General features: G+C 41.9%; 1 protein-coding gene across 4 annotated transcripts in view; it reads right to left on the bottom strand.

Annotated features, from left to right (window-relative positions):
* The window catches only part of MAST4 (microtubule associated serine/threonine kinase family member 4), a 284,616-nt gene that overhangs the window by 103,768 nt on the left and 153,750 nt on the right, over positions 1-27,098 (bottom strand). The window contains exon 6 of one of the 4 annotated variants that reach the window (XM_048930615.1): positions 20,970-21,050. The exons of 2 other annotated variants lie outside the window; for them this stretch is intronic. In XM_048930615.1, the coding sequence (XP_048786572.1) occupies positions 20,970-21,050 (81 nt within the window). Of the gene's footprint in view, positions 1-39; positions 270-20,969; positions 21,051-27,098 lie in introns of those variants that run through there. One more of the 4 variants, XM_048930618.1, reaches the window with a different exon arrangement.

Genomic DNA, 27,098 nt, shown 5'->3' with positions numbered 1-27,098 from the left:
CAGGGGTGGCTCAGGGCCGGGCCTGCCGGGCGCCCTTACCTCTGGGTCCGGCGCAGGCGGGTGCCGCTCCTCAGGTGGGGCAGCGTGAAGTTGGAGAGGACCGTCCAGTAGTTGGGGTCCGACATATCCATACCCCGGCGCTCACAGCGCGGCGCCGCTCACAGCCATAACACGCGAGGAAGGAAGGGAGAGCCGCCGCTTTCTGCACCGCTCCCGGCAGCTGGAGACGAGAGCCGAGGCCCGCCCAAAGGAGCCCGCCCAGAGGAGCTCGGCCCGACGGCAACTTTCCGCGCGGCCGCCCCCGCCCCGCCCCGCCCCGCCCCCCGCCAGCGGCGGCGCCAGGTGAGGGCGCCGGGCGGCCCCGGGCGCGGCGCTGGGGCGGGGGGAGGCGCTGGGGGCGCGCGGCGGGCCGGCCGGGCAGAGGAGCTCCGCAGCGCCGCGGCGGCACCAGCCGGCGGGCCGCGGCCCGGGCGACGCGAACAGCGGTCGCGCGGCGATCGGTCTGCGCCCGCGTACGAGAGCGCTCAGGGGAGCACGGGCCTAGCCCGGCGCAAAGCCGGCACTTCGTCGCTGTTCTTTGCACTGGACAGCGCGCTGGCTGCGAAAGCCCACCCTAGGACGCAGGCTGCCACAAGGCCAGAGAGAGGCTAACGGCACCGTTTCCACTCCAAACAGTGGGTGACCTAAGCGCTCAGGTGCCCTGAGTCATTTCCTCCTCCTCCTCCCAACTTTCTTCCTTTGCCTCCTCCTCCTCCTTGCCCTCGTTCCAGCCCGGCCACACCTCCGCTTCCCCTGCAGCTCTGTGCTCTGCTGCAGGCCCAGCCAGTGCCACAGCCGTGCTGCCTCTGCCCAGGCAAGCACGCTCGTTCACATCTGCGCAGCACACGAGAGGGTCTGGAATTACTGCTATGCCTCACTGCCACAGAATTGTAGAGCTTCGAAAGGGCCTCTGGAGATCACCCAGTGCAAAACCCAGCTAAAGCAATTCCCTACAGCAGGTCACACAGGAAGGCATCCAGGTGCATCTTGAATACCCCCAGAGGAGACTCCAGAACCATCATGGGCAGACTGTCCCAGTGCTCCATCCCAAATAAGTTTTTCCTTGTGTTCATATGGAACTTTCTTTCTGAGTTCCCGTTTGTCCCCACTGCCCCCTGTCCTGTCACTGAGCATCACGAAAAAGAGCATGGTCCCATCCACTTGAATTCCACCTTCAGATACTTACAAGCACTGATACAACCCCTGATCCCCCCTCAATCATTTCCAGGCTGAACAGTCCCAGGTCTCAGCCTTTCACAGAAGGGCCCCTCAGCATCTTTGTGACCCTCCACTGAACTCTCTCCAGGAGTTCCCTGTCCATCCTAAACTGGGGAGCCCAGTACTCCAGATGCGGCCTCAGCAGGGCACAACAGAAGGGAAAGATCACCTTCCTCAACCGGCTGGCCATGCTCTTTTCAATGTACCCCCAGATACCACTGGCCTTCTTGGCCACAACCTGCATAGCTGCATTGGCCTTACACGGCAGGGTTTTGTGAGCAGAGAATCTGTGGCAGTTGGCCTTTGTGAGCAAAGCCCAGCACCACATGGCACATCAGAGCCAGCTCCAGCTGCTTCAAAAGGGACAGCCAGTGGCTGGAGTCTGTTCGCAATAGGAAATGCATTACATATTAATCCCCCTTATGCTGAGTCTGTTTTGCTCATGACAGAAAACTGGCAAGTGATCTCCCTGTCCTTATCTCAACCTGTAAGACTTTTTTCACTGTACTTTCTCTCTTTTGAGGAGAATGAGTGCAAGAATGGCCTGACAAGGCTGTGAAACCACCACACCCTTGCAGAGACCATCTGGAGTGGCCAACCAGGCACCACTGAGGATTCCAGCTTTGCATGCCACAGAGCATCCAAATATTAGCCATCATTACGAAAAGTGCCCAGAAATACACATTGCAAAGAAGGTACCAGACCTCTAATCAACCAGCTACAACATGCTTATTTGAGGGATGCAGAGAACATCCTCTCAGGGTAAAGTTTTCTAAGTCACACACAAAAACTTATCATACTCAGAAAATGCATAGAGATACCATTAAAAAAAATCTTCAGTTAATAAATTGGAAGATAAGCACAAGTCAAAGGCAAGAGAGAAGAAAAATGAACAGGTATAAAGTGAGTTCACATAGGCATCTAATAGAACCCTATTAGAATAAATGCCCTGCAGACACATCACTGCAAACAAAGGCAGGCTAGCATGGATCAAACACAATACAGCCATCTAACAACCCTCCATAAATGTCTTAATTTTAGCAGAGGTCAGTTACAGATGAGAGGAAGTGAAAACAGTCCAATGGAGGTCTTGGGTCACATTTTCTTGTATAAACGGGCTGATACAAATCACCGCAGAGGCTGGTGTGCAGGGCAACCCCCATCATATTCCCTGAGGTGCTCAGCAGGAGTGCCTCCCTTCCAGTGGCTGCACTTCTCACACCACACATGGACACAGAGGAGATATTCACACCAATGACAGGAAAACTCTCACCCAATTCTTTTCCCTGTATTTGTCCTCACATTGTGTGAAGTTTTAAAGGTTTGTGTGAAGGCACGTGTGCTTGAGAACCCCCCTTCCTGCAGAAACTGCTAAGTTCTGCTGAACCTTCTGCTATTTCAGAAGGGGATTCTCAAATCTCTGCATAAGCACTGAGAAACATCTCTTTACACTCAATTACACTCAATTCATCTCTCACCCAAGCTTTTGCCTGTAATTTGCATCTGTGTTTAACGATGAAGGTAGGGAATTTCACCTGCTGGATGTAGCAAACAGCACTGACTGAAGAGTAACAACAAAGCCTTCCATATGCAGGGAAAGTTTCAGCACCCTCATCTCTCCGCAAGCTATCTCCCCACTCTAAGCCTCCCTAAAAAGCAGTTAAAGGAATAGCTCAGCTTCTTTAACTCAAGACACATCTAACCAAATGCATCTGTGGGGTGATCCTGGAACATGGAGCTCAAAACCCATTTTATATAGGCCACATAGTACAAACCTTCTCTAGCAAAGCCACACTAATTCAGCTAATGTTCTCTTTGTGAAACTCTACTATTTTTACAATAATGATTAGAAGGATCTGATTTTGAAACATCAACTAGAAGTTTTCAAAAATGAAGCAAGATCATCTATTACATTGTTGGCAAAGATCCGCTTGAAAAAGAATGATTACTGCCTGCAATTGGATGGCATTAATTGTCCACTCCTTCTAGATGTAACCAGACTACTATATCTAAAGCCATTACAGAGATCTGGGTACTGCAATACATGTCATGATCTAACAAACTGTACTTTTCCAGATGCAGAAAGGAACAAAGGAATCAAGGTAAAAGTTTTTGTCCATTTGTGTAGCAACACAGTGTATCATATCAGAATGTTGTCTACGTTCAGTGTTGAACACTGCTCATTTTGGCTTCTAATGGTTTAAATCCTTACAATTCTGTCTGTACACCCTGCATAGGCTTTTCAACAAGCAATAGCTCCCAGAATTACATGACCTGTGAATTCAAGCTTAGGTTCACTTAACTTTTCCATACACAATTAGACACAAGCAGTCCTGCTAACTGGTTAGGCTGTTTCTAACATGAGTTCAAAAGCAAGGAGACCAAGTATTTTTTCTGAAGTAGACACGCAAATATTAAGGGAGGAGTTGTGAAAATCCAGCACAGTTCCACAACAACCTCAGATGAAAGAAAAAGCTCCATAAGGGGAAATAAAGGCCTTATCACACAGGGTACTACATGTAAATGATGGTGAGGACTTCATAATGACATCCTTTCCACAGCGGTGCCTGCAGTCTAAGACTTTCCATGCCACAGAAAGACCAGATTTCAAAGCAAACATCTCAAGGGAGAGAAAGGCTTGCAAACTAATGAAACTGGTCCCACACAGCTGCTGTCTGAAGGACCACCCTCTCTCCACAATTTACTAGCTGAATCAGCTCAGGCAGGGACAGCCAGCACCAGGCCAAGAAGAAAAGAACAAGGAGCAAACAGCTGGGCAGACAAGCAGGGAGAGCAGGACTAGTCCTTTGGCAGCATATATCCATCATGCTGGAGCTTTCTTTCACTCTGCCATCTGACAGGGCTGCCCATCCCTGCAACAATCCAACAGACACAGACTAAACAGCCAGTACGTCAGCAGAGTGTAGTTACTCACCTCTGCCATGTAGAACTGGACAAAAAATTGCATAATGTAGATTACACCATATTCCAAAACATGTGAAAACAAAGCTGCTAGGAATAGATCTGTGGCACAATAAATACGCATTTGACAATTAAATACATTTCTCTGCATCAGAACGTTACTGAAAAGTTTGGCAACTACAAATAAGTCACTGTGAAATTTAAAACACTGAATTCTGTAGTATTAAAATAAGAATCAGCATACAATACAACATGAGAACTTGCAAACACATTATGAATACCATTTGGTTTTCAGCTTCACAGGCCCACCCAAAACAGTAAGCAGCTCAGGCAACTTGACTACTTAAGAGATGCTCCACTATGTAACTTGGCTGATAAGTTCTATCACAAAGCACATAGGGGATCAGATTGTAATGCTAGTGATAAGGATCACTAAGCTTTCCGTTACATACTCACGTGAGAATGAAAACATCGCCCAAGTCATTACAGGTATCTAATCCACCTTTGAAGAAAATTCATTTCCAAAAAGCTTACAAAAGGATTCCCTTCTCTAAGAAAGATTCCCATTCAATACATAAGCAAAAAATGAAATAAAATAAAATTTCAATGCTTAGTTGAATGTCAACACTTAGTTTCAATGATAAATAGCAATAAAATATTCTCCAGAAACTTTTCAGTTACAGTAGTACTGTTTCACTGCCTCAAAACACTCACAAAGACAAGTAGCTCATCTTTAAAACCAAAGTGCAATACCAACACAAAATCAATATACTGCATATAGTATTCCAGTGAAGAAGTTAGATCTAACCTAGCTTCTTCACTCTGATTATTAAGTCAATACACAGTGGAATTTTTCAAAACATGAAAACTGTTCTGGAATCATTGCCCAGAGGCATTACAAACTGCCCAAATCTTATCAGTTTTACGAGATACACACCAAATGAAGTTTACCAGTAACAGTGTAGATAATAAAGTTCCTTCAATACCCAAAACCAGTAAAATCCTAACATCAGCACAGGCCTCATACTGGATTGGAAGAGTAAATTCATAAAACGTGAATGAGGAAGAAGTAGAGGTAACTCTTGCCTTAACAGATCTTTTCTATATTTGTTAAAATGCTATCGCATCTTAAAGTAACAAAGAAATGCTTTTCATTCATTCAATCAGTAACTGGAAGATCATCAGATTACAATGAGGGCTGCAGACATGCGGGGAGGAGTTTGTTTTCTTTTAGCTGCTCCCTTTTTTTGCCAGTTAACTATTACACAAAGAGAAACAAAGGAACCGCCTGAGCTGCTCATCAATTATTGCCCTTTTCAAAGTATCTTAGAATATATGAAAGTTCTACAACACTGAAACGAAGTCACCCCATAATAGCATTCCTTTAAAAGAACAAACAGGATACTAGCTGCCATTAATAACAGTATTCAGGTATGGCAGCATGCTTGGCGTCACTAAACACAGCTCTGCTCAACAGTTCTGCTTTAAAACAAGATTTCAAGTCTGATTAATAAACATTCAAGTTAAAAATTCACTGAGACATTTGTAAAACATTCAACACATTTCCACATCATGTTTTAACGAGTTAATTAAGTGTAACACAAAAATGTATGTAAGATACAGGAAACACTAAAATTCAGAAAAAACCTGCACGTTAAATGCTTCTTGTAGTTAATTCTGGACTACTTTCTTCACTGATTGCAATTCAGTACTGCTATCAGTGTTTTGGAAAGGAAAAAAAATGTAGTACCCTTTCTAGCAAATGAAAACAAAGAGGTAAACAATGACAGGAACAAGATGGTTTATCATTGGATAAAGCAACCTTGTTTGAGCAACTGACATGCTGTTATTAGCAGACATGAGGTCACACAAAAACCACACAAAAAACTCAGTATAAAGCAGAAATGTGGAGGGCACAGACAAACACAAGGAGTTCAGGTTCTCTCTCAGATATGCAGTTAAATAGGTGCTCCTGATGTGACAGCATATCTAAAAATACACATCCCTCAGGTGCGTAAGCAGGAAAATCTCTCACAGAAGTAAGGAGATCAGGCCTATGGGACTAGAGCATAGTCAAAAATAATTTGCTATACACAGTCTGAAAAGCTTGATTTATTCAACTTATCCAAGACTAAAGAAGTACGTTGGTCATACAGTATAGGAATACCCAAGAGGAAGAGATGTGGAGGAAGATACAGGTTGTAGGCATCAACAACTCCCTCCTGCCCAACTCCTCAAGTAGAGGTAAGGTTTCAAGATGCAAGAATTGGATGAAAAAAATTTTTTGATTTATTTTGTCCACCCACTTGATGTCCCATCGCTAACCTGTAAGTTAGACACCTTTTTAGCTAAAAAATAAAATCACACTTCAAACATGAGTAAAAAGATAGGTACAAGCATTACCAGGTACAGTTCTACCGCCTAACCTACATGGGAAATTGAATCTCAGGATCTTAATAGTACATTCATCCTTAAAGTGCACTAATTAATAAATATTTTTTAGTATTCTCAGCTGCAATATTTGAGATCTTGCTCCCTCTAGTGGTTGATTGTGATGTTTATTACCTTTCCCTGCTGTCTTCACACAACCGTCACTGTGGGATGTAGAGCATAAAAATAAGCTGAAGAATTCACTGAAAGAAGTGTTTTGTGGGTGTGCAACGCATGTCTGCCAGATTTCTGAGTTTACTTAGAAATGTTTATAAACATAAGTAAACATTATTGTTCTAACCAGTTGTAAAGTAACATACAAATTCAGATCAACTTCCTACTGTTCCAGTGTGGTATATATTTTTTAGCACAAACACATTTAGGAAAAGCAATGGTCACAGCATCTCTTCCCATTTCTGAAAGCTTCTAGATAGATATGCACTGTTAATTGGAAGTTACATATACTGTGCAGTTATTCACGTGAAACATAGGAATTCATTTCAGGCAGCACTATTTTTAATCCAACATTTTTCTATCTGTAGTGGAAGGAGCCACTTATGCTCTATCAACAAGGCTACCCATTTGTTCTTGTCCAAAAAATTAGCTTTGGAGCTAATTTAGCAAGCAAGCAAACTAGCTGCTTAAGTATGAAAGAGCTATTTCCAACTGTTATCACTAGATTTACATCTATCTTCACAGATAGAGAATGCGTTACTACAGTTCAAAGTGCTACTTTTTGTGGTGAGCAGGTCCAGCAAAGAAAGGAGAACAGAAGACATCAGGTAAAATATCACCTTTCTGCAGGTACCGTGGCATTTACATTTTGACTTCATTATCACAACTGCCAGAGGAAAAAATAAAAATGCTGTGTTACAGCCAATACTAAAACATCCTGCTTTGCTTTGAGAGTCTTGCTTGCTAGCACGCAGCAGCATCCTGAAAGGGTCACACTCTATCTTCAGATCAGTTGGTAACCATTTTTGTGGCTGTGGTACCACGAGTATAAATCTGTATGCTAATGTATTCTCTGCTCAGGAGTGGTAATGATGTTTTAGTGTCTTAAGGCGTTCACATAAAGAAGTCACAGATTTAAGACATGTAATTCATTGCACTAGCTTAGCTCACTTCACACATTTATATCCTCTCCTCACACATCTTGCCATATTTTACCACACGTCCTGTGAAATCAACATCAATCAACATCAATCACCCTATGTTTAAAGGTGAAATTCTTAATTCCTTAACAAGATGTGAATACAGTCATTTTTCTAAAGCAGTAAGTATTCATCCATTACCATACATTCTACATTAAAGTCTCAGTCAACTAAGCCACATTTTGAGAAAAAAATCTTAATTCAATTGTAGAAAAGATCCATTTTTTAATTTTTTTTAAAACTTAAAAATTACGTTATCAGAAAGCTTTTAAAGTTTAAAAACGAGTAATTCCAGTAAACAAACATTCCAATACAATCTTTCTCAATCTTTCCAACATGTAATATTAATATCAGGTTTTCCCTTTTAAAACCAAAAAAAAAATACTGTTTAAGAACAAAGTTTCAAAGGTATCAACTTAAAAAACAACAACAACAAAAAACAAAATAGAACTGTTAAATTGTAAAATTTTTTGTATCTTTTTTGTTTTCATAACTTCTAACAACACACAAATTAAAACCCAATGTTTTCAGAGGGAAGAATGGTTTAAAAAATGGAGCATCCTGCTATGTCACTGCAGCACCAGAGCTTGGAGATCCCAAACAACACACTCCTGTAAGGTGAATGCTGCTCCTTATTCAGAGCCATTTTTGTGTGCTCAGCTCCACCGCTGGCCACCCCCACTGCCCTGCTCCGCTCCTAACAACAGACTTAAGGAACTCTGTATGTAAAAGTCAGATGAACTAGGGAAAGAAATCCAGCACAGTTCACATTTGATAGCATTCAACCCTGATGTGTTTGGAACAGTTGCTGTCACGAGCTGTAACTTCTCTCATTTTTAAAATATCTTTTGGGGGTGGGGTTAATGGCAGTCAGCACTGTGAAGCATTCATGCCTGTCAACTGAAGCCTAAGTAGTCTGAAGCCAGTGATACTGAAATTGAAAGCAGCTATTCAGTACAAATGCTGTCTTCAGTGAGACAAAACTTCATCAGGTTTGATACTTACACACTGAATGCCCTGAACTAATTAGACAATCAGCACAAGATAGATGATCGATTACAGGTCCCTGTCAGAGCAAAGAAATTAAGCATGACTTTGGCTATTCTGCTTATTTCAGGTGTTTCAGACAGACCAGTTACTTCCAAATCCTGATTTAAATCAAAGTGAATAAAAATAAGGTGCTAAGAATTCAGAGCTTTGTAGTATGGCAACACAAAGCAGTTGCACTTCTGGAGCTTATCCCCACACTCCTATGGCTTCCTGCTACAGATGATGTACATGATGGATCTGCTGTCACTAGAATGGTGTGAGATGGAGCGCCGCATGCAGTGCAAGCCAACAAAATGGAAATCTGGTATTCAGAAAGTTAAAAGGGTAAATGTTGTGCTTAGTGGACTGCCTATACACACCACTCTAGGTATTACAGTGCTGTGTGCGCATTGCTTGGAAGTTGATAATGTCTTCACATCTTTTTGCTCTTACTCAATGGGCTAAGTAACAAATAGTAATTACATTTCAGCACACACTCCACAGTTTAAATCTAAATAGAACAAAATAGTTCAGTTATAAGGGACATACAAAGATCACCTACTCCAACTGTCTGGTCACATCAAGGCTAACAAAAAGCTAATACGTATTACTGAGGACACTGACCAAACCTCTTGAACACGGACACAGAGGGCATCAACCACCTCTCTAGGAAACCTGTTTCAGTGCCTGACCACCCTTCACATCAGAAGTGTTTCCTGATGCCCAGCCTGATCCACCCCTGCTGATTCCCATGCTGCCATTCCCATGCTGCCATTCCCACTCTGCCATCAGTTCCCAGCAGCAGAACACCTCTCTGTCTCCCCTCCTCAGGGAGTTGCAGGGAGCACTGAGGTCATCTCTTGGTCCCCGCTTCTCTGGGCTGGGCAATCCCAGTGCCCTCAGCCCCTCCTCATATCAACTGCCTTCCTGCCTTGCCGCACCAGCTGTGCTGTCCTCCTCCAAATACTTTCAAGGACTTTAACATCCTTTCCACATTGTGGATACCAAAGCTGCACACACTGTTCAAGGTGAGGTCACACCAAGGCTAAACACAGTGGGAGAATCATCTGTTTTGAGCAAGTGGCTGTGCTGTGCTAATGCACCCCAAGATATGGTTTGCCCCTGGGCTCCAGGGCACACTACTGGCTTGTGCTGAGCTGCAGGCACTAGCACCCTTTATGTTAGCAGGAGTGCTGAGCTACTCCCCGGCCACTCATTTCCCATTTGTGCCTGTATCCAGCATTGCTCCACCTCAGGTGCAGCACTCCACATTTTCCTTTTTTTGTTGCTGATTGCCTAGCACTCTCACCTATCCAGATCCCTCTACAAGGTCTCTCATTCTTCCAAGGAGTCAAAAGCACCACCTCATTTAGTGTCTTCAGCTTGCTGAGGGCGCACTGCAGCTGCAGACCAGGACAAGCCCTAGAACTGAGTCTGGGGAACACCAGAGGTGACCTGCTGCCAGTCAGATGTTGCCCATCTACAACAGCCCTGTAGGCTCTACCACTGAATACCCACACAATCCTGACTACATCCAAATGAGAAATACTCAGACCTTCCTAGCTCCCTGACTCAAAGAATCTGACCAGCTGAAATGATTGCTGGCATATCTCAATAGCTTGTACTCTGTGTTGTTTTCTAAGCTAACTAACTAGCTTGTTTTCCAGATGGTGCAGCAGCTGGATAAATCCAATTGCATTAGCAGGACTACTGCTGACAGAAAAAGAGCATCACAAAAAAAGTAGGTAGAAATAACTATATGTAAAAGAAGGCACAGCATATGAACCAAGCACCTAGAACAACAACAGAGGATAACGTGATTTTAGTTATTTATGCCTGTCAAAGTGTGAGAGAAAACCCACAAGTGAAGGACAAAATACAAAAACAATCTTATGGCTAAGGTGCCTCAGGATCTAAGATCCAGTGTTATCTAGTCATTTAATATCTGTGTTTCAGTTCTCCATCTGCAAAGCAGAGATAATAATGCCTTCTTCATGTGGCTTCTTCATATTGCAGCAAAGACATTTCCAGAAATATGTGCATGAAATGTACAGGTATTGAAAAAAAGGAGAGCACTGGAGTAGACAACAGCAGGGAGGCGGGCTCACCACAGCGCACACTGAGAGCTACTGAATTATTTCTACATCTCCCTCTTACAAGCAAAGACAGTACAAACATTAGATGAATGGAACTCAGGTAAGTTAAGAAACAGCCTTAAATATCTGTTCTCTGCATATCAGCAAGAATTAAAAGTAGACATGGCAAATCACAAACTTTGCACCTTCTTGGTGCAAAGACAGGCATATTTTACACATTTTATCTTAGCTCTTGAGGATTGAGAGGGCACATCAACGCTGTGTAACACACAAAATGTAGTCAGCAGCTCGATCACTACCAACACCCTGTCAAAAACATGTAAAACAAGGACTGCAGAATCAGCACAATCTGTGCTAGCTCTTTATACTTCCAGCATCCCGGAAAATTCTATCATTCATAGTGGGAGTGAGGGAATTAACTCCTCAGCATTCAAGTAACAGTTCAAATCACTAACAGTCATGTTTTTACTGAAAGCAGACAATCTGATTATTCCATCCATGCAACTGCAGAGAGTGTTTATGGGAAAATCAATATCCCGATACAAAAGAAACTTAAAACATTTATCACTGCAAATATACATTCCTCATATGCTATCAATGAGAAAAGAAAAAAAAAAAGGCCAAACTCAAAAGTAACATATCGTAGCTTAACGTTCAGGCAGCCCCTCTTCTGACTGTCTCCAGACACGCTTGGACATGAATTACCATTAATTTAAATGAGCTTGAACCTCATACATAAAACTATGTTGCTCTTAAACAAGTATACACTTTCCGCTCTATATTTGATTATTTACAGCAAGAAGAATGGAGGACTGGTCAAAAACAAATAAATTCTGCAAAATTTAAAGGAAGAAGTCATGCTTAATCTCAATGAAGGAATTATCCCAACACATTCCACTCTATCTTCACAAGCACCATTAGCCACATGACTAGCTTTAGTCAAAAATTCTGCCATCTGCCACAACAACTAATACCATATTTATCCCCAGCTCAACAAATGCATACCATGTTCTCCATTCTGCTTTTCTTCAACACCATTGTTCATGCAATTGTACATATGTACAAAGAAAAACTTCACCAGTGGCAGACAAAGCTCTGAGAGCCTGGTAAAGATGACAAAGCACAGAGGTCAAGGAGGAACAGCAAACCTGAATGCTCATACTGAAAGAGGCTGGCTCTCGTTCATACGCATCTATGCCATCCCCTCATCTCAGGCACTACAGCAATTTTTACAGACACTTCCAGGTTTAACCAGCCTGGAAAGTCACAGAGCATTCACCACCTTCCCAAACCCAACCACACACTTTACCATTTATGTCCCAGCAGAAATACAGCAGTCTTAAACCATGAACTCCTAAAATATGACAAAACCGTTGCTGCAGTACTTTGGAATCCCACAGACATTTTTCAGTTGAGTGAAAGTTTTAGGCCCAGTTTTGGTCACTGCTCACTTCTCTGTCAAATTGCAAATTTGTGTCCCCGGCCAAGAAACATGTTATTCCTTCTCCAAGATGCCCTGATGGAGCAATCCCTGTCACAACCCTTCAAGGTATGCATGTTGCAGCTGTAAACCACACTATTCCTACATAACTCTGAGGCGCTAAACTCCCATCAGCTTTGCCCTGTTAAAGTATCACTGTGCTAGAACTTAAAACTGCAAACCACCTAATCTCTTACAGCCCAAGGGTTACTTCGCCAGTCTCTCTTAGCAGCACACCCCAAAGAACAGAAAAAGCAGGTTCTATTGCTGCATGCTTTTTCTCTACAGCAGCAGGCTTCTCACTGCTAGAAAAGAACTCTGCAAGCCTAGCTCATATCCTCCCACAGTCTCTAAAGCTAATAGACAGTCTGCTTCAGAGTACACTGTGGGTATGAGCACCTGACTGCTGCGGCATAAGCCCAGAAACTCACACTGATCGAAGGCAGACATCACAACATACACCCATTATAACACTGTATGACGTTAATACTGACAATGTTGTCACACAAACAGAACAGTTACCACATTAATGACAAACACAGAGCTGTGTGAAAGCTAGATTCAGGAGACAGACACATTCAAGCTGGTGTCAGTCCAACACTATGCAGCTCAACACCATCTACTTCCCAACGCTATGCTTGAGCCCAGAATCAGTTCCCAAAAGCCTCTAAAAAACCAGTGTCCCAGCAGCAGATGGAATCACATCCTTAGAGTGCTCAGGCTCTGGAACCATGCTGCAATTTTACAAGAGGCCAGCTACAACTCCTCTAAGCAGAGAACAAGAGTCCCCAGGAGGGCTCACCAGCTTGTGCCCAGTCATTCCATGACTGTCCTTCCACTCTATCACAGAGAGGAACTGCTCCCTTGTTTAAAGCCAAATAACTACAGATCAGGAGCATAGGAAATCTCTGCCCGAACCACCAATACCTTGTAGATCAAGATGACAAACCTGCTAAAACTGGCACCAGAGAAAGGGCTGTTGGGTCCAGAATACAGCACATTAGTGATCTTCTTCAGTTTTCTGCCAGGCACTATCTCTATGAACCTATATATTTACTTCCCTTTTGAAATGGTAACAAAAACAAAGGGAGCAACAAGATACCTGAAGAACAAATGGACTAAGAGTCTTTGTACTTAACAGGAGTATTGCCTGGGTTATTTTTTATTTTTTTCCAGTATTCTATAAATTTATTATGCTTCTTGCATTCCTGTATTCCAAAATGTTCTGTTCATTTGTGAAGTCTGACTAGAATTCACATTTGTGAAACCATCACTTTAACAGTATTCAAGAATAAACTAATACCAAAGAAAAACACTTTCCCTAAGGGATCATCAATATTTACTGCAAAGTAATTTGGCTCACAAAGTAGTGAAAACAAGTTGTGTTGTGTAAGGGCAGAAAAAGAAAGCCTCCCAAAAAGCATACTTCAGGGATAGCAGTCTTTCTGAAACGCCTCCTTCTGCATTACTACAGTTATAGCCTTGAGTCTGAAAGTATTTCTTAAGCTTCAAGGCAGATAAGCAACTCCTTGCAGCTCACAGAACTGTGGTCTGCTGGAATTGTGTAATACAGAAGGCTGATGCCTGCAGTGTTGGTTTCAGTTCTGTGACTATTTTTATCAAGGTGCGATAAAATGATGCAGATGCTACACAATGCTGCAGTGTTGGCACAGAGCATGGACGAGAATTTCCAACTCAAGAATGTAGCCGAAGGATTGTTTCTCTGGCAACTTGTACAAGAACTAGTTGAAATAAATCACTGTGCTGCAGGGAGTCTGCAAGATTTCTGAAATGGTGTAACAGAAGTGGAAATATCTAAAGAAATAACTCTCCTGGAAGAAGCAAACTGCTGATACACCTACCAGTTCAAACTTAAAAAGAAAAAAAAAAAAAAGAAAAAGAAAAAAAAGGGATAACAAGCAGGATTACTTAGTATTTTTCTCCATATTTCCCAGAACAGGAAATATAAGCAACAGCCTCACTTTGGACAATAAAAAGACCTTGAATTAAGGATCAAATCCTTTCCCATTACCTCAGATGAAACCAAGATGAAATCATACTATACAAGTCTGACTATGCATAGGTTGAGGCAATTGAGCATCACAATCATTAATATAATATATATGTCACGCTCCAATAGGCAAAGCCACAAGGTTAACCAGTTAACAAGGTTAACACACTCCACAGTGACTAATGACTGTAACTTGACAAGCCATTTTCCACCAGTCCTGGTCAACTGGGAGGTCCCAGATGACTGTAGACATGTCAACATGACATCATTTGTAAGCAGGATGGGAAGGAGGATCCAGGATCCACAGGCCTGTCAGCCTGTCCTTTATATACTGGGGAAGGTTATGGAGAAGATGATCTTGAGTATGATCATAAAGCACATGCTGGGATAACCAGGTGATCAGGCTATTCAGCACAGATTCATCAAAGGCAAGAACAACCTCAACAACCTGACGACCTTCTATAACCAGGTGATCCACCTCGTGGATGAGGGAAAGGCTGTGCATGCAGTCTACCTAAACTTACCAAAGCCTTTCACCAGGTAATGACTGAGTCCAGAGAGTGGTGGTGAATGGAATTAAATCCATCTGGCTACCAGTCTCTAGTGGTGTTTCCCAGAGGTAAGTACTGGGGCCATCCCTGTTTAAAATCTTCACTGATGATGTGTATGAGAGGACTGAGCGCACGCTCAGTAAGTCTGCAGACGACATTAAGCTGGAAATGCTGAAGGGTAGGTAGGCCTTACAGAGGGATCTGGGTAGGACAGATTGGGGTTTGAGAACCATCATCACCAGTATGATGTTCAACAAGATCAAGTGCCAGGTCCTACGCTTTGGTCACAACAATTCTAAGCAATGCTACAGGCTTAGGGCAGAATGGCTAGAAAACTGTATGGTAGAAAAGGATCTGAGGGTGCTAGCCAACAAACAGCTGAACATGAGCCAGTGAGTGAGTCCAGCTGGCCAAGAAGGCCACTCCTTCTGATACAAACCAGGATCCTGCTGTAATCAGGACTAGCGAAGTGGTTGTCCCTTCTGTTCTCAGCCCTGGTAAGACTGCACCTTGAGTATTGTACGCACCAAGGCCACAGTGCACATCCAAAAAATGGTAATGAAGCTGTGAAGAGTCTGGAGCACATGTCTTATGAGGAGTGGCTGAGGGAACCGGGATTGTTTACCCTGCAGGAGGCTCAAGAAAGACCACGCTGCTCTCTGTTGTTTGACTAGATCATCCCAGAGGTCTTTTGCAACAGTTACGATTCTAGCAGGTAACTTGCATGTACTTGAAAACTTGTCATATGACTGTTAGGAAGACACATTTCCAAGTGTATTTCAAGACCTTCTGCTATACAATGTAGATTTGTTATCCAAATTTTAATAATCTTGAGATCTTGGAGAGATGTTGTAACACGATGGGTTGAGTACTCACCCAATTTTCACTCAGTCTCCGGAGTTCAATTCCCCCCTTTCCACCAACTTTTGATTTATGTGCAGCATATAGTGTTTTTCATAAGTACTGCAAACTTTCAATGTATTTTTTTAAAACTTGAAAACCTTAAAAACCCCATTTCCTACAAAACACCACTCTCCATTTCTTATTTTTATTTTACTCCTTCAAACAAGACCCAGGGTAAGTGCTCAGTCAGACTAGTTCTTTATTACATTGTCTTTAACAGCTAAGAGAAAGCTGAATCTGGCTCACAGGTAAACAAAATTAATGGCCATAAAAACTTTAAGCTTTAAAATTGTGAATTCTTTCATTCTCTGCTTTAGAAAGGAATAAAGTTGTTCAAGAAATTTTCATTCAGGTCATTACTATGACTATGCAGTCTTAGAAAATTCTAGAAAGTTTTCTAACAGCATTTAGAATAAAGCCTACAAACCTTTTAGTGTCTTCAACCCCAATGCTCTAGTTACAGCACTACTCCATAACAGCTGCAATTTTCAAAGTTGAATTCATAGCAGTCTTTTACCTCCTCAAAATTTTTAGAAAGCCTAAATATTAATTTAAAATTGCAACATTCAACACACAAAATACAACACAAAAGGCCAGAAGATATAATAAAAACGACATTCAACTGCTTTGGGAGAATCTTTATGAGAGTTCAGGGAAAGGAGATTGATAATACGGCATTTAAAATGATTCAGACAAGCTCTCTCCCACAGATGAGAAGTAGCAACTTTCAGACTACCACAGGAAATAACCGTCACAAGAACTTTTCATGTTCTCTTAAGATCTATCTTACAAATGCCAAAGGAAAAAGAAAAAAGGGCAGGGGGGGAAGAAAAGGAAAAGAAAAAAAGAAAAAAAAGCTGCAGCAAATTATCTATTCTATCATTTATTCTTCCAAGATAGTCTGTGCTGTAAAACCTTGGGGTTGAAGATACGGGAAAGGGTACTATTTTTATTTGGTTACATGACTTAGAAAAAAGGTATTCTGAACATCATCATCAAGTAACGCAAACCACAGGTAAAACTGCCATATTCGACATAAGGTTTTGAAACACACATACAAGAACACAGATTTTTTTCTTTTTTTCTGGGAGCTTTTTAAAGTATACTTCACTCCGTATCTTCATGACTGGTAAGTCAGTTGAGCCTTGCTCTTATCCTACCCCATAAGCTCCATAACATCACTGAGACAACTAAAGCTTTGCCTCTCTGATTTGAACCAGTGTGAAGCAAGCAAAACCACACTCTTATTGATGCCAGCCCAAAAATCACACTATCAGGAATTACCCTACTACATCCCTCCAGTTTGACAAAAGAACAGTAAAGGCTGCAAATTCTCTAAGAATCCTTGCAAACCCTAAGTGCTAACTGACAGCTCTCCCTTTGAAGCATCACATGGTTTAATGAGAGCGTGTTGGAAATATCTGAAGTATGTGTGTTTTGCCATTCTAAATAAATGCTCACAGAGTTAAAAGAACAGTGAGGCTTTAACAAGAACTTGGGAGCAGAGAGTCTACCTTGGGAGGCTAGAGCCAACTATTAATTCATTACACCTTGAGGAACTCGTGCTTTGTGTTAGCTGTTCATGAATTCTAATAAGATTATTCTAAGAGATGAAACAGCAGGTTTTTCTCATTTTAGATAAAAATGAATAAATTGGGCAAGAGTTGGAGCCAAGTGATTCCTTACCTCATACACATCAGACCTTCTCATGAACTTGCTGTTTTAGACTAATAAATCAACAACTGCATCTTTCAGCATAACCTCAAGGTCAATCTGCTTTGTACTGTTCTCTGGAACTAAAGGAGGAAATGAATTTTAAAGAAAAATGTTTGCTTGAGCTTCCTCAGATATGGCAGCTATCATACTAGGAGGGAAAGGAGTCATCATATGGTATATATCATTCTTTTAAATTCATAAAATAAATTACTCTGTGACAAGAAATCTGAATTACATCACTAACTCTTCTACAAAATCATGCTTCACCTTCAGCTGAGCCATGAACGATGCTGGCTGTGGTTCTGGGAAAGCATGGTTAAGAAAGGGGAAAACATTGTGTGGGAGGAAGCTGGGAGAGAAAAGTAAGAAAACGTGAAGTAGCCCTGCAGGCACCACAGTCAGTGCAGGAGGTGTTCCAGGCATGGAGCAGCAGCTCCCTGCAGCCCACAGAGGCCCACGGAGGAGCAGGCCGTCCCCCTGCAGCCCACGGGCACCATGCAGAGCAAATCTCCCATGCAGCCACGGAGGAGCCCACGGTGCAGCAGTGGCTGAGGCCCGGAGGAGGCACAGCCCACGGATACCCCGCAGGAGCAGCCCGTGGGGAGCAGCCTGCGGTGGGGCGGGAGGGCTGGGGCAGCTGCCGCCCGTGGGACAGTGCCAGAGCAGCTCCTGAGGGGGGGCCTGTGGGACGGAGCCGTGTGGAGCTGTGCCTGCAGAGCTGCTGCCCGTGGGGACCTGTGCTGGAGCACTCCAGAAGAATCTCTCAGCAGCTGTAGTTAGCTGTTTACATAATTTCCACCTTCTCCCTTTCCTTGCAAATCTGCTTTTGCTGCTTGTATTAATTCGTGCTAAAATGGTAATATACTACTTTTCTCCCCTGCAAAAGTTGAAAATGTTAGCTGTATGAATTAATGGGAAATTTATGCCTCACCCCCATCCTCTTCAAGGCTCTGCTATTACAGGTACATTCACAAGATGCTACTGTTTATTTTAAAAATCGTTCATCATCTGAGTGGCCAAAGATTCCCTTTATACAGCTACTCTATGAGACAACTGCTGTAAGCAGAACTTGAACAAAACTCGTCCTTTGACTTGCGCAGATCCTTGGACATGACAGAGACGAGACAGAATGTTAGACAGATACAATGCCATAGGAAAATCCTATATATTTACTCTAGCAAGGCTCCCATAATGCTAATACTTCTGAACAAAAGCAAAAGTAGTAAAACTAAAATAATTCCTCTCCTCCCACTTACTAGAGTACTCTGAGCCAAAGGAACAGGAAATGCTAATTACTTACATGCCCTAAAAAACATATTTTTCTCTGTTAACATAAGTCAGTCCTGAACAGTAAATAATTACTATTTGCTGTTCTGAACATGGTAAGTCCTCTGCAGCTATAGTATAATGATACAGAATCATAGTACTTCTCTTTAATTTCCGTTCCAGGGTAAATTCAAGTGTTCTTAAGGGATTTCTAAAAGCAAAAAATAAGAATAAAAATAAAATACAATAGTAAGAATTTTGACCTTTTTTTCAGGAAAATATGTGGCTTAGGTATTACATTGAACTCTAGCATTAAATTCCATTCCATTTCATCAAAAAGAATCTAAGAAGTCTGCTCTCTGCACCATCATCCATCACAGGAATGGAAAGCTCAAAGTTGATGTAGTTACTAACCTCTGCCACCCAGCATGGGGAAACCGTAGCACTGAGGGTCCAGTCTCATTGGTTCATTCTAAAATCATAAAGCCTGCGAGGGCTGTGTCCACACCACAGTCTGCACGGAAGGATGTCCACAGGGCCAGAGATACAATTCAGCAGTTTAAACAAATTAAAAACTTTTTAATGCAGCTTTTTGCATCCATAACATTGCCGTTCTGAAAAAGAACCCTTCCATGAGCATCGTTGTCCCTCCTCCAACCTTCCCTACTCCCATCCCCTTCCCTCAAAATCCAGCTGCACAGAAACTGAAGACTAATGCAGAAATGTTGGTTTTTAACAGCTTTTCCCTACCATCAAGATAAACTCCACAGAACACATTGGCTATGCTGATAATTCACCACAATGTGTTTCCATTTTTCCACTGAGAAGAAAACATATGGTTAAATCATATTGAAAAATGCAAAAAAGGAAGATTTTAATTCCATCTCTTCCCTTAAAGAATAGTGTATATATATATATATATATATATACAGTTATTTTAAAAAATCATAGTATTTCTACAGAGACACAGAGCAAATTGCGAAATTATTGCTTCATTTTTCACTGTCAAATTATACCACAATGCACGAATTTCAAGAATAAGCTCCTTTTTAAAGCATTCTGAAGGAGAACGACCCATAGAAACATTGTCTCTGCCATGCAACATTGAAGAGGCTATACTGTGCAGATACAGATCTATTTTATTGTATAATTCCGTGAAGTTGTAGTCCTTCATCATCACAGTATCAAACAAAACTTCTAATTATCACAAATATTAAGTATTTTGTTTTGCTCTTGTTTTTTAAACCAGAAAGCACCGAAAACTCATTTTAAAAACTACATTCCCTATAGGGCAGAATCTCACTAACTTATGCTCTTGAGTATGAGACTTGGCTTGCAAGTTTATTTTGCATATTAGAAAGAAAAAAATAGTAAAGAAAAAAAAACCTTTTCTGTATCAGAAACACCCTTCAATTACCATCTATTGCGATTTATTTTACCATAATAGTATGAGGCACACAGTACTTTTTCAATTATTTTCTGATGTTGTTAAAGTAAATACCAACAAGTAAAAAACAAACAAACAAACAGTTTCTTTTGTATGAACTGAGAAGTAGAACAAAGAAAATGAGAAAGATATTGCATGCGGCTGCATAGGGCATATCTAAGATGTTACTGTACTAGAAATAAGGCTTAACATTATCCCAGTCCTGAAGAAGGGACAGCACTACAGGCCTACTACAGAACGGATTATTTTCTTCTAAAATGACATACCTCTTGGAAACCCAACTCTTCTGTCACCTGGCATCACAGATCATACTGCTGTCCCTCAGGTAGGCATGACACAATAATGTGCTTCACTGATCACATCCACTTCTGAATACACCTTCTAAACTTTTGACACGACAGAACACAGTTTGCAGTATCACCACAGGAAGCAAACCATAAAACTTCAACAGCGGATACATTCCTGATCCAAAGTCAGAGCAACTCACAGTTATGAATTTGCAACTCAAAACTCCTTACAATGTTTCAAAATACGGCACTTTTTTCTATTTAGAAATAATAACTTCAGAATAACAGCTTATTAAGTACAACATTTTTCTGATTGTACAGACATATTTGATTTTCTGCAGTTTTCCCCCTGAAATACGTTTTGATTGTCAAGTTCTGGATGCAGAAGAAAACATCAACAATGGAAGTTTACTTGCTTACCTCCAAAAATGAAAAGCGAACAGAGGGCTGCATGGACTGCAAGGGCTTGTTGGGGTTGGGCTCAGGCTCCTTGGGGTGAGACTGAAAGTTAAAATAATGTCATCTCTAGTGAACAGAAGGTTTAGCAAGAGTTGCATGTTTTAGTGCAGGAGTTACAAAAGGAGTTCCAGTTAGAACTGAAACACTACTATCCTTCTGAATGAAGTGAGTGACAATAGCCACATAGTTTTTGACTTAAGATGAAACTGATTTAAATAAAAACAAACATGAAATCTGTTGCTGGTGAATAAGCTTGACTATGTGAGGCTCTCTCCAATACTTGTTTGCGTACCCAGAAGTTGTGTACTGTGGCACTGTTTCAAACTTCAGAGCAGAATAAATAACTGAGACAGGATGGTGGGTTTTTTGTTTTTAATATTAGGAATTTTCTATGTTTTGATATGCAAATAAGATATGTTGGAAATTAAAAATGATTATGAGCTTTTGTCAGCAAGAAGAATTCTTAGGAAAAAAAAACCTCAATTTGAAAGCCTAAAATCAGGGACCTACTGAAAACTAGAAGTGATCTACAAGCAATTTCCATCGATATCACTGTGAGATGTCTTACTGCATGCATCGAGCTTTTTACTTATGTAATCAAGTACGAATACAAGCAACTAATGCCTCCAAAAGCACACCTGAGCTCTTGGCTCTGAAGGCACCTTCAAGAAGTTACCTCAAGTGCAGCTCCATTGTGAAGTCTCTCAATAAAAGTACGATGCTGAAAGATTTCAGAGATGCGCCTTTACGATACTCTAGTGCAGTCACGTGCACGTGTCCCTACAACACTTGCAATACAGCCTTTTTTTTTTAAATGTTTGATTACACTCCTCCTGTTGTGATCAGCTGAAATTATCTAAACCACATGTGGCACCACTGGTTCAAGCTAAGCAAAAGTAGATGCTGATGTGTAGCTTTTTCCAGATGACCTTCACAAAGACCTGTCCTGATGCATAACAGACCCCTGCAGCCAGCCAGCACTGGTGTCCTGACCTGCCCTCAGGGAGCCAGGGACAGCCAGAAAGCTGCAATCATCTCCATCCCTAGTTTTCAGCTGCATGACGACGCCACATTTTGTAACATTCTCACTAAAACCTGGCAAGGTGGAGATCTGATTGAAAAAAAATCAGCAGAAACAGTACTATTGCTTCTGATGTAGAGCACTAGGAAGGCATGAGTATTGCCAACACTAGCAATGGGCTGGAAAACTGCTGTGCAACAGTGTCTGTGCCCAGTGTTCTGGAGGTGTTCAGCAAGGGCAAAGGTGGGTGATGTGGATGACAAGGATCAGGAATAGGAAGAGAGCACTGAAGGAAATCCAGGCAGAAGAAGGAAAGAAGCAGTGCTGCTGCCCAAAAGGCACAGGTCAGCAGCAGGAAGAGAGGATGGAGACCACTACGCAGTGAAGATCAGGGGCAAGGAACCAGCCAAAGCCAGAGCAGTGGAAAGGAAGGAAATAATGGCGCTGGCACTGAGTAAGAAGAATATGGTAACTCAGATCAGAATGAGATGAAGTCAGTAACTTCCCCTTTTGTGGGAACAAACCTTGGGGACACCCAGTGTCAGAACACGTTCCCCTCACTCTAGTGGCTGGCATACACACAGCAGGTAGAAATGCTGCACCTGCTAGTAGTTACTCCATCGTTACTCTTCATGTTTGTTTCTGAAACACAAGAGTCTCAGTCATGGAGGGCATTCAATATCAGATACTGTTCATCTATAAATTCCCACCAAGCGTTGACAGCATAGTGTCAATACAGTTCTACAGAGCTTGCTTTTCAGCTTTGCTTTTTTTTTTAAGACCTAAAAATCGCAGGCAGAAACGTGTTAAAACAAATTATCATAGTGCATATGCACAAGGATGACAGGCAGCATTAATTCCTACATTTACTAAATTAGGAATGTTTCATTCTGGATCCTTAATATTCTTTGAAAGAAGCTTTCTGCAAGTAATGAATAGAAAGCAGACAGACTATACAGATTTCTCAGGGATAAAACATAACTCCAGTCCCAACATTTAAACCTGATTGAAAGAAAATGTAAGAGAATCCAAACGCAAAGACTGTTTAAAAGAAATGGTTGTAGAGTTTCTTTGTTTGCATTTTGTTGTTACTTCTTGCTTTCTTTCTGTCTTTCTGTCTTCCCCTTCCCGTCCCCCAGTATTTGCCTTTTAAGATACTTGAAAATAAAAATTGGGGGGATACAACTTAAAGCTCTGCTGACTCAACTCTAACAAATCAGAAAACGACTTTATGGTAACCACTGACAACAACCAAAATAGGGTATTCTCTTTTCTCTACAAACAATTTAAGTTCAGAAAGTATGAGCATGATGACCTATATAAATGTTATTATAAAAGTATGGAAAAAAAAATTGAACATGTAACTGATTTGTATCTGGACAGTGTTTTAGCAAAAAAAAAAAAAATCAAAAACTGAGCAATGCTGAAACTAAAATACAAATACTTTTGCCAGTACTTAAATACTGTAGAAATGACACAAAGCAAGCGCGATTTTGTCAGGGTACCATGAAAATAGGAAACAGTAAATGACTGCCCTGCATTACAAAAACACACACACACACACGCACATAAAGAACCAGTAACATCAATCACTTTTCATCTTTTGCAGTTAGTGATGTTATTCACATAAAATGATTATATAATTCAATGAAGACTGATTTAAAAATATTTAAACTTCCACATCACCGAAGGAGCACCATTATCAATTATTCATGGCAACCATTTTAATGAGCTCCCTGGTAAGAACCCTCCTTTAAAACTCACGAGCAATTAACAACTCTTTTTTTTCCCAAACAATTATCTAGAGCTCAGTGTGCTCACAGCTAACACACACTGCGCTGAGGAAAGGACACCACACTGAAAAGCAGATTCCTCCCTGACATTTCACAAGCCCCGTTCTGGGGGAACCCAGTGTAACATCTACACTCGTTCCTGGAATAAAGTGCTCTGTCACCTTCATGTGATTATCAGAATAAATTATTTGCTAGACTGCACACTCACCTACTGCCTTTTCTTTAAAACGTGGCAGATGTCAAATATAATACCGTTCAGAGCTAAGTAACTTTACTGCAGGCATTTGCAGCATTCAGGTTTTTTCTCCAGCACAAATGGGGAAGTCCCAGGGAACACTAAAGGATCTGACATAACCATGTCTATTTACCTAGATAAAATTAGCAAGTTCCCATGGTGTCTGCAACATGCATACATAGTGCCTGATGTGTATTTAACAAGAACGTAGGTATGCATGTATAGAAATTAATATTTAGTTTTGACTGACAAACCTTGGGTAGATATCTGCTGGCATTCATGAATAAAGACTGTTGTTACTATCACTATACGCTAAAATTTACATATTTCCATGTGCCTACTGTATAAATAGCTGAAAACACACAAATTAGTTAATCAGTTTTAAGCAGGCACCAAGTAAACATGCTGCTAAATTAGGTAAACATGCTTACTGCAGAGGAATCTCCGGTATGCAAATACCTTTCATTAATGTAGTTACGTATGTAAAATCCGGGCTGCTGCTGCTGGATTCTCACAAACGGTATTTCTGTAATGCTTTAATCTCTCGCAGTGCTCTCTGTTATGCAGCAGAGATAGAGGCCTCTCTAAAAGGCAGCACCAGGATAAACAAACAGTAACAGAGAGCAGGAGAGAAAGGCAGACACCATGGCCTACAGAAGGATGCTCTCTGCGAGCTGACAGGATGCTCCACGCAGGAGATTCAGTAACTTTAAATACGCAGAAATGCTTTCTTTCCCAATGCACTGCAGTGCCCCAGCTCCCGGCTCACACATCTGCTTCAACCAACTGCAATGCATTTAAAACATATTCCCTCAACACAGAGCTGCAGTGCTGTGAGACTGCCAGCACAACGCACGCTAAACAGCTCCTGTGTGCACCAAAGCCAGCTATCATGCAGAAACCATTAAAATATTAAAGACAGACAATACTTACTCCAAGGTCAGCCCTGGAATCTGTAGTCTCTCCCGCTGGGCTTTCATTGCTCTGATGCGCTACCAGGCTCTATTGTACCCACGCCACGCGTTCCCCGGCAGCATCCCGGCAATGAGAGAGCCAAAATGAGCCACTACGAAGGAACGGACTAAAGGACCTCCCGGAGGCGGGGGAGCACCGCAACTTCGGTCCTTCCGCCCCGCGCCGTCACGACGCGCCGCCCGCGGCCTCGCTCAGGTTGGCAGCCGCACGCACCGCGCTCAGCTGTCAGCGCAGGACCTGCCCGACAAGCGGCTCAGCCGCCCTCCGCAAAGGCAGCCCCCGCCGGCACCGCTCTGCCCCTCCGACGAAGGAGAAGTCCCCCTCGCCGCGCCAAGCGGCAGAGCAAAAACACCCTGCGTGTTACAGACAGTTTCTCTCCGCAAATGTCAAACATTAGCCACCCCCTCTGATCCTACCGAATAGGATTTAGCCATCTTGTTTAAGTCACATTATCCCCTTCCTCGGTAAACAGACAGGCAGTTCCCGCCTTTCATTCCCCCGCATGAAAAATGTGCTTTTTTCCTTTAACATGGGAAACTGTGACTGAGTGCCTGAAGGAACAAATACCTTACTGTCACGGTGGGGGCTAAGACAAAGGGAAAAGTTGAAATTCTCTTCTATCATGGCTGTACTTGGATTTTAAAGACAAATAGCATACCATCTTTATTAAAGAGTGAGAGCAGCCCAGGAAATTGCAGAAAAGCATTACCAATTTCAGGTCTTTTGTTTTGTTTGTTCACTTTAAATAAAGGTATCCCAAGCTAAAAGTAAAGCAGTACACGACATTGTACTACAGGCAGTGCTATTGTACGGGCTGCTGACTTACATCTTCTTCTTTCTTAGACATTTTCTCTCAGGCTATCCTACCATAAATACTGTGAATTGTTCCACAAGGACTCCACAGAACACCAAGAAAAGCATGGCACTGTGCAAGTACTCATTTTCAGTAATTTAAGAGCCAGAAGCTTTTACCTGATCCATACAGTTTTCCCACACAGCTTTAGTTCGTACTTCTCGCACAATACAATATTCCCAGGGCTTTTCTTCTTCCATCTTTGAGAGCCCTGTCCCTGCTCTGTGCACAGATGTACTTTGCAGACTATTCACAAGGCAGGACCAAGTAAAGCTGCTGCTTTTGGGGTCGCTGGCTCATTAATTAGAATAAAATCAGCTAACTCCTAAGAATCGTAGTTTTCAGAAACTGACAATGTCTTCTAGCTATGGGAACTGATGAACTGGATTACTTTCAAGTGCACAAGAGAAAATCACTGAACTCCTTCTTTCTCTTCATATTTCCATTAGGAAACACTTTAAGCATTACCCTGAGCATTCATTTACAGGACACTGAAATCAAAACTGAACATCTGAATTTCTAAAACGTTTGGATTCTGATACACCAAACTCAGGCCCCTTGCAAGCATTGCTAGGCCAAGCATCCTACAATTGATCTTTCTAGAGAAGTTCTAAATTCCCCTACCTCCCAAAAGAAAAAAGAATTGACTGAACTAAAGTGATTATCTTGAGACCACAGACAGCGCTGATTCAATTCACAGATTCGAGGGCACAAATATCTGTTAGGCGTTCAATTCTGACTTTCAGAATATGTTCTTCAAATTCTACTCAGAATGCAGCAAAATGGCCATTTGTTAAAGATATTATCACACCTGATGGAGTAATAAACAGTGACAGAAAATTTGGACAGACAAATTGAAACTGTGCACATGTATAGACATACATATAAATCTTATATAACATTATAGGCACATACTGCCTCGTAGCTAACTTAAGTCCACACCTGTGCTTGTATATACACACGGACATAATACAAACTACTTAACTTTTCTTGTATAAAGTTGTTTTTCACTGAAAACATTTAAAGCAGGACACTGACAGGACAGGCAGCTCCACCAAATCTGGATGGTACCAGAATTATTTCCATGTAGTAAACAGCAAAAGGATCAGCTCAGGAAGATGCAGAGCTTCCTTCAAACACACCTGTAAGGCCAGTGTTACTAGTTGGAGAGAGCTGAGACAGGCCCACAGTCAAAGTGGCTCTTTCCTGCTGT

This window comes from Lagopus muta, chromosome Z, assembly GCF_023343835.1.
Source record: "Lagopus muta isolate bLagMut1 chromosome Z, bLagMut1 primary, whole genome shotgun sequence".
In the NCBI taxonomy this organism is placed as follows: domain Eukaryota; kingdom Metazoa; phylum Chordata; class Aves; order Galliformes; family Phasianidae; genus Lagopus; species Lagopus muta.
This window is presented reverse-complemented; position numbering and strand designations above follow the sequence as displayed.